This window comes from Hyperolius riggenbachi, chromosome 11 (genome assembly GCF_040937935.1).
Source record: "Hyperolius riggenbachi isolate aHypRig1 chromosome 11, aHypRig1.pri, whole genome shotgun sequence".
Lineage (NCBI taxonomy): Eukaryota > Metazoa > Chordata > Amphibia > Anura > Hyperoliidae > Hyperolius > Hyperolius riggenbachi.
The window spans coordinates 114,869,516-114,885,368 of record NC_090656.1 but is presented as its reverse complement, the minus strand read 5'-3'; the positions used below and the strand labels follow the sequence as shown (position 1 = coordinate 114,885,368).

General features: G+C 50.2%; 1 protein-coding gene across 1 annotated transcript in view; it reads left to right on the top strand.

The window, feature by feature from the left end:
• Positions 1–8,253, top strand: part of LOC137537846 (S-antigen protein-like) — a 52,218-nt gene extending 43,965 nt beyond the window's left edge. Inside the window, exon 3 of the mRNA XM_068259798.1 lies at positions 6,212–8,253. Coding sequence (XP_068115899.1) covers positions 6,212–8,253 — 2,042 coding nt within the window. The remainder of the gene's footprint in view (positions 1–6,211) is intronic.
• The last annotated feature ends 7,600 nt before the right edge of the window (positions 8,254–15,853 follow it).

Below are 15,853 nucleotides of genomic sequence, written 5' to 3'. Positions count from 1 at the left end.
GGAGCCCTTGTCCAATCCATGGACAAGGGGCTCTTCCCCACCTCCGGTGCCCCAGGAGGAGGTGGGGGCGACGACTCCCTGGGGGGGGTTCATGGTGGCATCTGGGAGTCCCCTTTAAGAAGGGGAACCCAGATGCCTGCCCCCCTCCCAGGAGAAATGAGTATAGGGCTACTTTGTACCCCTTACCCATTTCCACAAAGGGTTAAATGAAATAAAAACACAACAACGAGAAAAGTCCTTTAATGTTCTAAATTAACCAGAAATACTTACCTGTACCTTTAAGAAAAAAATCCCACGTCAATTAGGTCCCACGACAGTATCCTCCATCTTGCGACCTTCAGTTACATGTTGATTGAAGATCTCCGCTGCCCCGACGCCACACACGCCGCCTCCGCCGCACTCACTGCTCTTAGCTATACTCAGTATAGCTAAGAGCAAAAAGCATCTTTAAATTTTAGCTCCAATGGTCCCCATTGGTTCCTTAACAGACCAATGGGGATCAGGAGGATCCCCATTGGTCGATAAGGAACCAATGGGGAGCCTTGGAGCCAAAATTTAAAGATGCTTTTTGTTCTCAGCTATACTTAGTATAGCTGAGAGTTGCGTCTATGCATCTATATAGACGCATTAGCGCTAGCTGCCGCTGCCCTCCCTGCCTCCCCCCACCTGTCACCCTCACCCATGCTGGCACCCATGGGTGCATTGGGTGCCAGCATGGGTGAGGGTGACAGGTGGGGGGAGGCAGGGAGGTCAGCGGCAGCTAGCGCTAATGCGTCTATATAGACGCATAGACGCAACTCTCAGCTATACTTAGTATAGCTGAGAGCAGTGCGGCGGAGGCGGCGTGTGTGGCGTCGGGGCGGCGGAGATCTTCAATCAACATGTATCAGAAGATCGCAAGATAGAGGATACTGTCGTGGGACCTGATTGGCGTGGGATTTTTTTCTTAAAGGTACAGGTAAGTATTTCTGGTTAATTTAGAACATTAAAGGGTCCCCCCCTCCCGAGCCTCTGTAACCCCTTGTCTCCCATGCAGGCTGGGATAGCCAGAATGCGGAGCCCCAGCCGACTGGGGCTTCGCACCCTGAGCTATACCAGCCCGCATGGTCCATGGTATGGGGGGGCTCTGGGGGGGAGGGGCGGCCAAGCCTCCCCCTCCCCCCCGGAGCCCTTGTCCAATCCATGGACAAGGGGCTCTTCCCCACCTCCGGTGCCCCAGGAGGAGGTGGGGGCGACGACTCCCTGGGGGGGGGGGGTTCATGGTGGCATCTGGGAGTCCCCTTTAAGAAGCGGACCCCCAGATGCCCACCCCCCTCCCAGGAGAAATGAGTATAGGGCTACTTTGTACCCCTTACCCATTTCCACAAAGGGTTAAATGAAATAAAAACACAACCACGAGAAAAGTATTTTAATAATCTTAATTAACCACAAATACTTACCTGCACCTTTAAAAAAATGTCCCCACGCCAATATATCCTCGGAAATGATCCAACGAATAACAATATCCTCTTATCTTGCCATCTTCAATTAACTTGATTGAAGATCTCCCACGCCAATTAAAATACTATACCTTACAATGCGTCCTGCGTAGGGACGCATAGCACGGCTCCCGCTGTCCTCCCCGCCTCCTCACCTGTCACCCTCACCTAGCCTGGCACCTGGTGCACCCATGGTTGCCACCCTAGGTGAGGGTGACAGGTGCAGGCAGACGGGGAGAGACAGCGGAGCTGGCAGCTATTCGTCCTGCACAGGACGCATCCTAAGGTATAGTAACCGGCTCATAAATGAGCCGGTTCTTTTTGTATTGAATCAAATGAATCGATTCATTTGATTCAATACAAAAAGAACCGGCTCATTTATGAGCCGGTTACTATACCTTAGGATGCGTCCTGTGCAGGACGTATAGCTGCCAGCTCCGCTGTCTCTCCCCGTCTGCCTGCACCTGTCACCCTCACCTAGGGTGGCACCCATGGGTGCACCAGGTGCCAGGCTAGGTGAGGGTGACAGGTGAGGAGGCGGGGAGGACAGCGGGAGCCGTGCTATGCGTCCCTACGCAGGACGCATTGTAAGGTATAGTATTCTAATTGGCGTGGGAGATCTTCAATCAAGTTAATTGAAGATCGCAAGATAAGAGGATATTGTTATTCGTTGGATCATTTCCGAGGATATATTGGTGTGGGAACATTTTTTTAAAGGTGCAGGTAAGTATTTGTGGTTAATTAAGATTATTAAAATACTTTTCTCGTGGTTGTGTTTTTATTTCATTTAACCCTTTGTGGAAATGGGTAAGGGGTACAAAGTAGCCCTATACTCATTTCTCCTGGGAGGGGGGTGGGCATCTGGGGGTCCCCTTCTTAAAGGGGACTCCCAGACGCCACCATGAACCCCCCCCCCCCCCCAGGGAGTCGTCGCCCTCACCTCCTCCTGGGGCACCGGAGGTGGGGAAGAGCCCCTTGTCCATGGATTGGACAAGGGCTCCGGGGGGGAGGGGGAGGCTTGCCCGCCCCTCCCCCCCAGAGCCCCCCCATACCATGGACCATGCGGGCTGGTATAGCTCAGGGTGCGAAGCCCCAGTCGGCCGGGGCTCCGCATTCTGGCTTTCCCAGCCTGCATGGGAGACAAGGGGTTACAGAGGCTCGGGAGGGGGGGACCCCACGTCATTTTTTTTTTAAATTTATTTCCCACACTCAGAAGATTAAAAAAAAAAATTGATAGCAAATTTAAAAAAAAAAAAATGACGTGGGGTCCCCCCTCCCAAGCCTCTGTAACCCCTTGTCTCCCATGCAGGCTGGGATAGCCAGAATGCGGAGCCCCGGCCGACTGGGGCTTCGCACCCTGAGCTATACCAGCCCGCATGGTCCATGGTATGGGGGGGCTCCGGGGGGGAGGGGCGGCCAAGCCTCCCCCTCCCCCCCGGAGCCCCTTGTCCAATCCATGGACAAGGGGCTCTTCCCCGCCTCCCTTGCCCCAGGTGGAGGCGGGGGCGACGACTCCCTGGGGGGGGGTTCATGGTGGCATCTGGGAGTCCCCTTTAAGAAGGGGACCCCCAGATGCCCACCCCCCTCCCAGGAGAAATGAGTATAGGGGTGCAGGAGTACCCCTTACCCATTTCCATAAAGGGTTAAATGAAATAAAAACACAACCACGAGAAAAGTCCTTTAATGTTCTAAATTAACCAGAAATACTTACCTGTACCTTTAAGAAAAAAATCCCACGCCAATCAGGTCCCACGACAGTATCCTCTATCTTGCGATCTTCTGATACATGTTGATTGAAGATCTCCGCCGCCCCGACGCCACACACGCCGCCTCCGCCGCACTGCTCTCAGCTATACTAAGTATAGCTGAGAGTTGCGTCTATGCGTCTATATAGACGCATTAGCGCTAGCTGCCGCTGACCTCCCTGCCTCCCCCCACCTGTCACCCTCACCCATGCTGGCACCCAATGCACCCATGGGTGCCAGCATGGGTGAGGGTGACAGGTGGGGGGAGGCAGGGAGGGCAGCGGCAGCTAGCGCTAATGCGTCTATATAGATGCATAGACGCAACTCTCAGCTATACTAAGTATAGCTGAGAACAAAAAGCATCTTTAAATTTTGGCTCCAAGGCTCCCCATTGGTTCCTTATCGACCAATGGGGATCCTCCTGATCCCCATTGGTCTGTTAAGGAACCAATGGGGACCATTGGAGCTAACATTTAAAGATGCTTTTTGCTCTTAGCTATACTAAGTATAGCTAAGAGCAGTGAGTGCGGCGGAGGCGGCGTGTGTGGCGTCGGGGCAGCGGAGATCTTCAATCAACATGTAACTGAAGGTCGCAAGATGGAGGATACTGTCGTGGGACCTAATTGACGTGGGATTTTTTTCTTAAAGGTACAGGTAAGTATTTCTGGTTAATTTAGAACATTAAAGGACTTTTCTCGTTGTTGTGTTTTTATTTCATTTAACCCTTTGTGGAAATGGGTAAGGGGTACAAAGTAGCCCTATACTCATTTCTCCTGGGAGGGGGGCAGGCATCTGGGTTCCCCTTCTTAAAGGGGACTCCCAGATGCCACCATGAACCCCCCCAGGGAGTCGTCGCCCCCACCTCCTCCTGGGGCACCGGAGGTGGGGAAGAGCCCCTTGTCCATGGATTGGACAAGGGCTCCGGGGGGGGAGGGGAAGGCTTGGCCGCCCCTCCCCCCCGAAGCCCCCCCATACCATGGACCATGCGGGCTGGTATAGCTCAGGGTGCGAAGCCCCAGTCGGCCGGGGCTCCGCATTCTGGCTATCCCAGCCTGCATGGGAGACAAGGGGTTACAGAGGCTCGGGAGGGGGGACCCCACGTCATTTTTTTCAAAACTTTTCCCACACTCTGAACATAACCCAAAAATTTTAATTTAAAAAAAAAATAAATAAAATTTTTCAATTTTTTTTTTTAAAATATTGTTTCCCAGTATCTTTTTAACATATCCTGCAAATTTGGTGTTGCTAGGATTTAAGGGGACTTTGCTATTAACTGCTAAAGTCGGCGGAAAAAGTTTCCACGGGAATGTCAGTACGCGATTTAAATAGTTACATTTCCTTTGAAGATTTAAAATCGATTTTCTCAAAAACTATAAGGTCTTTTTGAACAATTTTTTTTTCTTCGTGTTCCCACTATTTTTCTTAACATTTCCTACACATTTTGGTGTTTCTGGCATTTAAAGGGGCTTTGCTATTAACCGCTAAAGTCGGCGGGCGTTTAATTTTCCCACGGTCAGAAGAAGAATATTCAAAATCGATTTTCTCAAAAACTATAAGGTCTTTTTGAAAGATTTTTTTTTCCTCTTGTTCACAATTTTCTTCTTAACGTTCCCTGCAAATTTGGTGTTTTTAGCTTTTAAGGGGGCTTTGCTATTAAACATTAAAGCCGGCGGGCAGATATTTTCAAAACGGCAGCAAAGCAGGGGTTAAAACGATAAATATCGTTCAGGCAGGACCAAAAAAAAAAAAAAAAAACAGTTTTAAAACGATAAATTTCGTTCTGCACTATTTTAACCTTTAAAACGATAAATATCGTTTTAAACATATATCGGGCAGAAGGGGGCGCCATTTTTTTGCCGGCGCCATTTTTCACTAAGATATTGTCTAGGTTGAAAAGTTTTCGACAGTCTCTAGACTCCAGAAGGGCTGCTTGCAGACAGTCCCTAGACTCCAGAAGGGCTGCTTGCAGACAGTCCCTAGACTCCAGAAGGGCTGCTTGCAGGACTTGTGTAAGAGAAAGAAACCGTTGTAACTTAAAATGTATTATGTGCCCCCCGGTGCCAGTGCATTTATACTTTACCAGTCATGCTCTCCCTCGAGTGTCCTTGCTGTATTTCCCATGTGACTACTGGCATATAGCACGTGGGGCACGTGTGTGATATCATTTGGGCTGGGGCTGCCGTGAAAACGGGCCTCTAGTTTGTATTTTCCCCCCAGGCCAAAAGGTCCCAGTCCTCCCCTGGTCCAGAGTCACCATGGGCCTCTTGACTGCATTTCTGATCAGCGCTCTCCTTGTTCGGCCTGTGAGTTTAGGTGGACAGCCTTGTCTTGGTAGGTTTACAGTTGTGCCATACTCCTTCCATTTCTGAATGATGAATGAACAGTGCTCCGTGGGATGTTCAAGTCTTTGGAAATCTTTTTGTAGCCTAAGCCTGCTTTAAATTTCTCAATAACTTTATCCCTGACCTGTCTTGTGTGTTCTTTGGACTTCATGGTGTTGTTGCTCCCAATATTCTCTTAGACAACCTCTGAGGCCCTCACAGAGCAGCTGTATTTGTACTGACATTAGATTACACACAGGTGCACTCTATTTAGTCATTAGCACTAATCAGGCAATGTCTATAGGCAACTGACTGCACTCAGATCAAAGGGGGCCGAATAATTATGCACACCCCACTTTGCAGTTATTTATTTGTAAAAAATGTTTGAAATCATGTATGATTTTTGTTCCACTTCTCATGTGTACACCACTTTGTGTTGGTCTTTCATGTGGAATTCCAATAAAATTGATTCATGTTTGTGGCAGTAATGTGACAAAATAAGGAAAACTTCAAGGGGGCCGAATACTTTTGCAACCCACTGTATATAATCACAAAACAATACACAAACACAAAGTTTAAAATGCATTTGACATTTTAGCACATTTAATTAATGTATCACTCATTTTAACTACATGAATTACATTATAGTGTCCTCATATCATTTCAGGACCAGGATCAGAAGAGGGTCCTGGAGATCAATCTGTGCAGTACAGAAAAGACGAGGGCTACCACAGTTCTGGAGATCAATCCATGCCATACGGAAAAGATGAGGGCTACCACAGTTCTGGAGATCAATCCGTGCCCTATGGAAAAGACGAGGGCTACCACAGTTCTGGAGATCAATCCGTGCCATACGGAAAAGATGAGGGCTACCACAGTTCTGGAGATCAATCCGTGCCCTATGGAAAAGACGAGGGCTACCACAGTTCTGGAGATCAATCCGTGCCATATGGAAAAGATGAGGGCTACCAGAGTTCTGAAGATCAATCCGTGCCCTATGGAAAAGACGAGGGCTACCACAGTTCTGGAGATCAATCCGTGCCATACGCAAAAGATGAGGGCTACCAGAGTCCTGGAGATCAATCTGTGCCCTATGGAAAAGACGAGGGCTACCACAGTTCTGGAGATCAATCCATGCCATACGGAAAAGACGAGGGCTACCACAGTTCTGGAGATCAATCCGTGCCATACGGAAAAGATGAGGGCTACCAGAGTCCTGGAGATCAATCTGTGCCCTATGGAAAAGACGAGGGCTACCACAGTTCTGGAGATCAATCCATGCCATACGGAAAAGATGAGGGCTACCAGAGTTCTGGAGATCAATCCGTGCTATACGGAAAGGATGAGGGTTACGAGAGTACTGGAGATCAATCCGTGCCCTATGGAAAAGACGAGGGCTACCACAGTTCTGGAGATCAATCCGTGCCATACGGAAAAGATGAGGGCTACCAGAGTCCTGGAGATCAATCTGTGCCCTATGGAAAAGACGAGGGCTACCACAGTTCTGGAGATCAATCCGTGCCATACGGAAAAGATGAGGGCTACCACAGTTCTGGAGATCAATCCGTGCTATACGGAAAGGATGAGGGTTACGAGAGTACTGGAGATCAATCCGTGCCCTATGGAAAAGACGAGGGCTACCACAGTTCTGGAGATCAATCCGTGCCATACGGAAAAGATGAGGGCTACCAGAGTCCTGGAGATCAATCTGTGCCCTATGGAAAAGACGAGGGCTACCACAGTTCTGGAGATCAATCCGTGCCATACGGAAAAGATGAGGGCTACCACAGTTCTGGAGATCAATCCGTGCTATACGGAAAGGATGAGGGTTACGAGAGTACTGGAGATCAATCCGTGCCCTATGGAAAAGACGAGGGCTACCACAGTTCTGGAGATCAATCCGTGCCATACGGAAAAGATGAGGGCTACCAGAGTCCTGGAGATCAATCTGTGCCCTATGGAAAAGACGAGGGCTACCACAGTTCTGGAGATCAATCCATGCCATACGGAAAAGACGAGGGCTACCACAGTTCTGGAGATCAATCCATGCCATACGGAAAAGATGAGGGCTACCTGAGTTCTGGAGATCAATCCGTGCCCTATGGAAAAGACGAGGGCTACCAAAATTCTGGAGATCAATCCGTGCCATACGGAAAAGATGAGGGCTACCACAGTTCTGGAGATCAATCCGTGCCCTATGGAAAAGACGAGGGCTACCACAGTTCTGGAGATCAATCCGTGCCATACGGGAAAGATGAGGGCTACCAGAGTTCTGAAGATCAATCCGTGCCATACGGAAAAGATGAGGGCTACCACAGTTCTGGAGATCAATCCGTGCCCTATGGAAAAGACGAGGGCTACCACAGTTCTGGAGATCAATCCGTGCCATACGGAAAAGATGAGGGCTACCAGAGTTCTGAAGATCAATCCGTGCCCTATGGAAAAGACGAGGGCTACCACAATTCTGGAGATCAATCCGTGCCCTATGGAAAAGACGAGGGCTACCACAGTTCTGGAGATCAATCCGTGCCATACGGAAAAGATGAGGGCTACCAGAGTTCTGAAGATCAATCCGTGCCCTATGGAAAAGACGAGGGCTACCACAGTTCTGGAGATCAATCCGTGCCATACGGAAAAGATGAGGGCTACCACAGTTCTGGAGATCAATCCGTGCCCTATGGAAAAGATGAGGGCTACCAGAGTTCTTGAGATCAATCCGTGCCCTATGGAAAAGACGAGGGCTACCAGAGTTCTGGAGATCAATCCGTGCCCTATGGAAAAGATGAGGGCTACCAGAGTTCTGGAGATCAAATCCTGCCATACAGAAAAGACGAGGGCTACGAGAGTTCTGGAGATCAATCCGTATAGCATTTCATTTCTTATGCCCCCTTTTAATTTTGTCTGGACTCTATGTAGTTTGTTTATCATTCGTTATTCAATGATGTAATTGCCTTGTTTTTTTGTTTTTTTTTCCAAATATTTATTTTCAATATACTAAATAAATTTGGTTATATAAACTGGCATTTGTGGTCTATACCAGAGTTAATGCACTTATATACTGTATGACAAGTAACCAGTTTTGGACCAGGCAACCAATCTCATGATTGAGGCCTGGGACCCACATTTTTGGCAGCATTTTGGGATCACTTTCAATCGCTAGTGATTTCCCAAAATGCTTTGCCAATGTAAGTGGATGGAGGACATCCCACTGGAGCGATTGTGATTAGGGAAATATCAATAACAGGACATGTGGCATTCTGGGATTGTTTCCACTCTAATGTATTGTATAGGAGCAGGGAAATCGCTTCTTAAATGGCTTACAAAGCAGTACCGCAAACCACTAGCGATTGTGCTTTATAGTGGGTCCCAGGCCTCAGGGAGCCTTTCAGAACTCTGCAGCTGACTTTAATCAGGGAGAGTGAATGGACAGAGCTATCAGCCATAGCCAGAGTGTAAGGCCCCGTTCACACTGCACGCGTTTCCAGCCGCGTTTTGGAAACGCGTGCAGGTGGCCGACACGCACGACATCAGACATTGCATAGAGTGCAGTGTCTGATGTTCACACTGCATGCGTTTCGGACCTGTGCAGTCCGGGAACGCATGCTGCACGCATTTTTTGTAAAAACGCGTGGCTGTCCCATTCACTTTTCAGTGATGGGATCAGCCACGCAACGCACACAAACGCGGATGGCGTGCGTTCGCATGCGTTGCGTCCCGCATGCGTGGCCATCCGCGTTTGTGATGTGAACGGGGCCTTAGTCCCTCACTGCTAAGCACCTCCTACACTATCCATAAACAGAGATGGCCAATGATATCGTATGTAGCCTGGAATTGCACCAATCAAGTAATCTTGGTGGTGTGTATAATTTGCATTACATTTCCATGCAAGCTGGAATTATTTGACTTTCCATAAGCATTAAAGTTAGATTTTGGTTGGAGTGGCAGGATTGCCAAAATTCCTTTTAATGCTTTTATCAGGCACATGTGAAATGTTGTGAAATTGTTACATTTTTGAACCTAGATGGCATTCCAAACTGTCTTTTAAGTCAGTTAAGATAGGTATTTGCAATAACAACTGTATTTTCAGCCATATAAGATCCAATTTTTCTCCCCCAAAATGGGGAGAAAAATCCCTGCATTGTATACGGCAAAGACCAGGTATCCCTGACTTATGAACGCTCGCTGATATTGTAGCGCCGCCATGTCGGGAATTCCCTGCCTATGTGCCTGCAGTATGCCTGGCTCTCCCCGCGTGCCTCCACTCCCTCTCCTGGCCATCCCGGGTGTGTAGCGGCAGCTGCTTTCCTAATCCGCCATGCCCACAGGGATTGCAAACATCCTTCTTCTCCATGCAGCTCGCCCTAGTGTTCGCTTGTATTGATGACGCGATCTATACCAGTTGAACACTAGAGGGAGACCCACGAAAGAGAAGAAATTCATGTAGGCATGGCGGATTAGGTAAGCAGCTGCTGCTACCCACCTGGGGGGCCAGGAGCATGAGCCTAGCACGCGCTGGGACAAATGTGGGCACAGAAGGATATTGGGGACACAAGAGGACACATGGGGACAAAGGGGGATAATGGAGGACACATGGGGACACAGGAGGACTCATGAGGGGAGACATGGGGGATAAAGGAGGACACATGGGGGACACAGGAGGACACATAGGGCAGTGTTTCCCAACCTCTTCAGGGCCGGGTCACACTTTATGACCAAATTTTTCTCCGGGGAACGGCGGGGGGGGGGGGGGGGGGGCAGGGGGTTGCGCGACCTAGTGGACAGTGCCGTGCGCAGCAGGCTATGGGGGGGGGAGGGGGGCGGCTGCATAGCTAGCATAGTTGCCCCAGTGTAGGAGGGAGTTTAGTTGCCTCAGAATAGCTAGTATAGTGCCCCAGTATAGTCGGTATAGTGCCCCCAGTATAGCCAGAATAGTGCCCCAGTATAGCCAGAATAGTGCCCCAGTATAGCCAGAATAGTGCCCCAGTATAGCCAGAATAGTGCCCCAGTATAGCTAGTATAGTGCCCCAGTATAGCCAGAATAGTGCCCCAGTATAGCCAGTATAGTGCCCCCAGTATAGCCAGTATAGTGCCCCAGTATAGCCAGAATAGTGCCCCAGTATAGCCAGTATAGTGCCCCCAGTATAGTGCCCCAGTATAGCCAGAATAGTGCCCCAGTATAGCTAGTATAGTGCCCCAGTATAGCCAGAATAGTGCCCCAGTATAGCCAGAATAGTGCCCCAGTATAGCCAGAATAGTGCCCCAGTATAGCTAGTATAGTGCCCCAGTATAGCCAGTATAGTGCCCCAGTATAGTGCCCCAGTATAGCTAGTATAGTGCCCCAGAATAGTGCCCCAGTATAGCCAGTATAGCACCCCAGTATAGTGCCCCAGTATAGCTAGTATAGTGCCCCAGTATGGGTAGGTGGTGCCCCCCGCCCGTCCCCGCCGCTGTTATTACCTTAACAGCTGCCGCTCTCCACTCTCCAGCGCATGTGTTTATTCAAGGCAAGCAGCGTATCTCCCGGCTGCTCTGTGTGACGCGCAGGAAGCAGGGCAGCGGCTTCCTGTAGCGGCGATATGTATCGCCGTTACTATGGTAACCGAGCCCTGATTCCTGCGCGTCACACAGAGCAGCCGGGAGATACGCTGCTTGCCTTGAATAAACACATGCGCTGGAGAGGGGAGATCGGCCGCTGCTAAGGTAATAGCAGCGGCGGCCGCGGGGACGAGCGGGAGGGGGGGAACAGGACGGCACACCAGGCAACATGCCGCGGCACACTAGTGTGCCGCGGCACATTGGTTGAAAAACGCTGACATAGGGGATACAAGGGGAGACATGGAGGACAAGGGCGTAGCAATGGGGATAGCAACCATAGCGTTGCTATGGGGCCCCTACGTCACAGGGGGCCCGCAGCAGGATGCCCTGCTAGGTGCTGGAGGGGTCGCAGCATGAGGGGAGAGCTTGGTGGCACGTCGGTGGGGAGGGGGGAAGGGCCCCCCCCCCTCCCTCACCTCGGGCTCTCCCCTCCAGCATTAAACAAAGATTGTATGCAGGAGGAGGCGGCAGGGCAGCGGCGGCAAATAAATACCTTCCGTGCGCTCCAGCGCGGATGGTTCTCCCTCTAGTGTCTGACGCGACTTCCTGTTTATACCGGAAGTCGCGTCAGAAGCTAGAGAGAGACACATCCGTGGAGAGCACGGAAGGTATGTATCTGCCGCCGCTGCCCCGCCGCCGCCTCCTCCTGCATACAATTTTTGTTTAATGCTGGAGGGGAGAGCCCGAGCTCACCAAGCTCTCCCCTCATGCTGCGACCCCTCCAACCCTCAAAAACGGCCCAGAGCGGGCCCGGGGGGAGGGGCGGCCTAACCTGGGAGTCCCTGTCACTCACTACTTAACTGGGGGGCGCCTGTCACTCACTACTTAACTGGTGGGCGCCTGTCACTCACAACCTAACCTGGGGGGCGCCTGTCACTCACTACTTAACTGGGGGGCAGCTGTCACTCACAGCCTAACCTGGGGGTCCCTGTCACTCACTACTTAACTGGGGGGCGTCTGTCACTCACTACTTAACTGGGGGGCGCCTGTCAACCTAACCTGGGGGTCCCTGGCACTCACAACCTAACCTGGGGGTCCCTGTTACTCACAACCAAACCTGGGGGGCGCCTGTCACTCACTACTTAACTGGGGGATGTCTGTCACTCACACCCTAAGCTGGGGGTCCCTGTCACTCACAACCTAACCTGGGGGCGCCTGTCGCTCACTACTTAACTGGGGGGCGCCTGTCACTCACAACCTAACCTGGGGGTCCCTGTCACTCACAACCTAACCTGGAGGTCCCTGTCAGTCACTTCCTAACTGGGGGTCACCTGTCACTACTTACACTGGAGGTCACCTGTCACTACTTACACTGGGGGGCTCCTGTCACTGCCTGAACTGGTGGGGCTCCTGTCACTACCTAAACTTGGGGACTCCTGGCGCTACCTTAACTAGGGGGCACCTGTCACTACCTAAACTATCCAGGCCAGCCAGCCTAGCATCACCACCAGCCAACCAGCCCAGAATCACTGTCAAAAAGGCCACAGCATCACCACCAGTCAGGGCATGCATTTACTTCAACCAGCCAAGCACAGCCCAGCATCACCGCCAGCCAACCCAGCCACAGCATCACCGCCAACCCAGCCACAGCATCACCGCCAGCCAACCCGGCCACAGCATCACCGCCAGCCAGGCCACAGCATCACTGCCAGGCCTTTCAGCCCACACATCATCCCCAATCCACCAAAAACAGTATTGCCAGGCACAGCAGCCAGTACAGGAGAATTCAGAAGCCAGGTGAGAGGTGTCTACCATATTAAGGGGGCATTCTGCCTATTTATGTGAAATGCTGTCTATTTATGTGCCTCATGAATGCTGAATTTGTCTTGTTGGGGGCCTCATGATTGCTGAATTTGTCTTGTTGGGGGCCTCATGATTGCTGAATTTGTCTTGTCGGGGGCTTCATGATTGCTTAACCTCTTGCCGACCGCGTCACGCCAGTAGGCGTGGCCGCGGCGGCAGCCCTAGGACCGCCTAACGCCAATTGGCGTAAAGTCCTGGGGCTCTGTTTTGCAGGAGATCGCGCGCAGGCTGCGCGCGCATCTCCTGCTTGGGGGGCGGAGCTCCGCCCCGCCTTCAGTCTCCGAGCGGCTATTGCCGCTCGGGAGACTGTTAGACGGCGTGATCGCCGTCTATTTACTCTGTGCAGCGCTGCGATCAGCAGCAGCGCTGCACTGGGGACAGCCGTGTGACACGGCTGTCCCCATGGGGGACAAGAGAGCGATCGGCTCTCATAGGCAGAAGCCTATGACAGCCGATCGCCGTAATTGGCCGGCTGTGGGGAGGGAGGGAGCGAGGGAGGGAAGGGACTTAAAGGAAGAGGGTTTTTTTTATAAAATACGGCAACACAAATATTTATTAAACAAAAAATAAACATGGGGGGAGCGATCAGACCCCACCAACAGAGAGCTCTGTTGGTGGGGAGAAAAGGGGGGGGGAATCACTCGTGTGCTATGTTGTGCGGCCCTGCAGCTTGGCCTTAAAGCTGCAGTGGCCTTTTAAACTAAAAATTGCCTGGTCACTAGGGGGGTTTAGCCCTGCAGTCCTCAAGAGGTTAATTTGTCTTGTTGGGTGCCTCACGATTGCTGAATTTGTCAAGTTGGGGGCCTCATTTTTGCGGAATTTGTCTTGATAGGGGCCTCATGATTGCTGAATTTGTCTTTCTGGGGGTCACATGATTGCTAACTGCGAGACTATGGGAAAAGCTGAATCATCATCATATGAGACAATAGCATTAAACCTACTTTTTTAACTTTTTAAAATAGAAAATAAAACTGGGAGGTTGTACAAAATGAATTTATTTTTCAGGAGTAGGATGGATGAAATTGTTTATCTTCACAGTTTATTTTCAACTTGGATTTTCCATAATGTTCATGTATGAGTTAAAACGTTTGTACAGTATTTATGTTAATTTGCTGTTGCCAGAAGGGGGGGGGGGGCAGTGATTTCTAGTTACGCCCCTGACTACTACCTAAACTGGGGACACCTATAGACCTGGCTACTTATACTGTACTTAGAGGGGTGTGGGAATTTTGGAGTGGAGGGTCCTGGAGGAATGTTTGGGTGGGAGGTCCGAGGTCCGTGGGGTTGGAAGGTCGTGGGGGGGGGGCATAACATTTTTTGCTATGGGGCCCAGTCATTTCTAGCTACGCCCCTGATGGAGGACACCATTTGGAGGAGAACATGTACAAGACGCTCCTGGAACATGGACGCACCAGGTTTAGTGTACATTTTTTTCCTTGGTTTTTACCCTCAAAACCTAGGTGCGTCTTATATTCCGAGCGTATTCCGTACGGCGGAAAATACGGTATATTATCTGGTCCCGTCTCACATCAAGGTGTATTCACTAATGCACAAATAGCAAATGTAAATTTTATAGGGTGTTACACAGCACTATATAAAATACATAATCATGTCACTGACTATCCTCAAAGGGGCTCACTCTCTATTCCCTACTATAGTCATAGTCTAATGTCCTACCATATTATTATTATGTATTTATATAGCACTGACATCTTCTGCAGCACGTTACAGAGTATATAGTCATGTTGCTAACTGTCCTCAGAGGAGCTCACACCCTAATCCCTACCATAATAATAGTCTAATGTCTTAACATATCATCATTATGTATTTATATAGCACAAAAGTTACTAAAATTATTAAAATTTCTTAGGAAGCAGTGGTGGACTTACCTCCCAGAAGCAGATGCAGTGCAGTTTCTAGGCTAAAATGCACCCAGGGCGAGGGTGTAAAGATTGCGCCCCCCCCCCCCCCCGGAGCAAGGTATGGGTGCCTGCAGTATAGGTTAGCCAGGTCTAGTTGCACTTAGTATAGGTCCCCCCAGCATAGGTAGCCAAGAATAGGTACCCTAGTATAGGTAGCCAGCTATAGGTCCCCCAAGTATAGGTAGCCAGGCATAGGTGAGCCAGTATAGTTGCCCCCGCTATAGGTTAGCCAGGTAGATGCCTCAGCGCTGCGTAATATGTTGGCGCTTTATAAATACAATAAATAATAATAATAATAGTATAGGTAGCCAAGATAGTTGCCCCCAGTATAGGTTAGATAGGCAGGCGCCCCCGGTATAAGTTAGATAGGTAGGTGCCCCAGTACAGGTTAGATAGGTGGCTGCCTCTAATATAGGTAGCCAGAATAGTTGCCCCCAGCATAGGTGAGATAGGTAGGTGCCCCCAGTACAGGTTATTTAGGTAGGTGTCTCCAATATAGGTATCCAGTATAGTTGCCAACTGTATAGGCTAGCTAGGTAGGTAGGTGCCCCCAATACAGGTTAGATAAGTGCCCCCAGTATAGGTTAGATAGGTAGCTGCCCCCCCAATATAGGTTAGATAGGTAGCTGCCCCCCAGTATAGGTTAGATAGGTAGGTGGGTGCCCCTCAGTATAGGTTAGATAGGTAGGTGGGTGCCCCCCAGCAGTGGCGTACCTAGGGCATTTGACACCCGGTGCTGGGTATTAAAAGACACCCCACACACACACACACACACACACACACAAAAAATGGGTGTGGCTATAACCTACGGCACGTGAAGCGCACTGCGGTGAAAAATGGGCATGGCCATGACAAGATGAGGGCGGAGCTAACTAATATAAAGTAAACCTGGGATGAGAGTGATATGGAGGCTGCCATATTTATTTCCTTTTAAACAATAGGGAGCCCTGCTGATCTATTTGGCTGCAGTAGTGAACTGAATTACACCA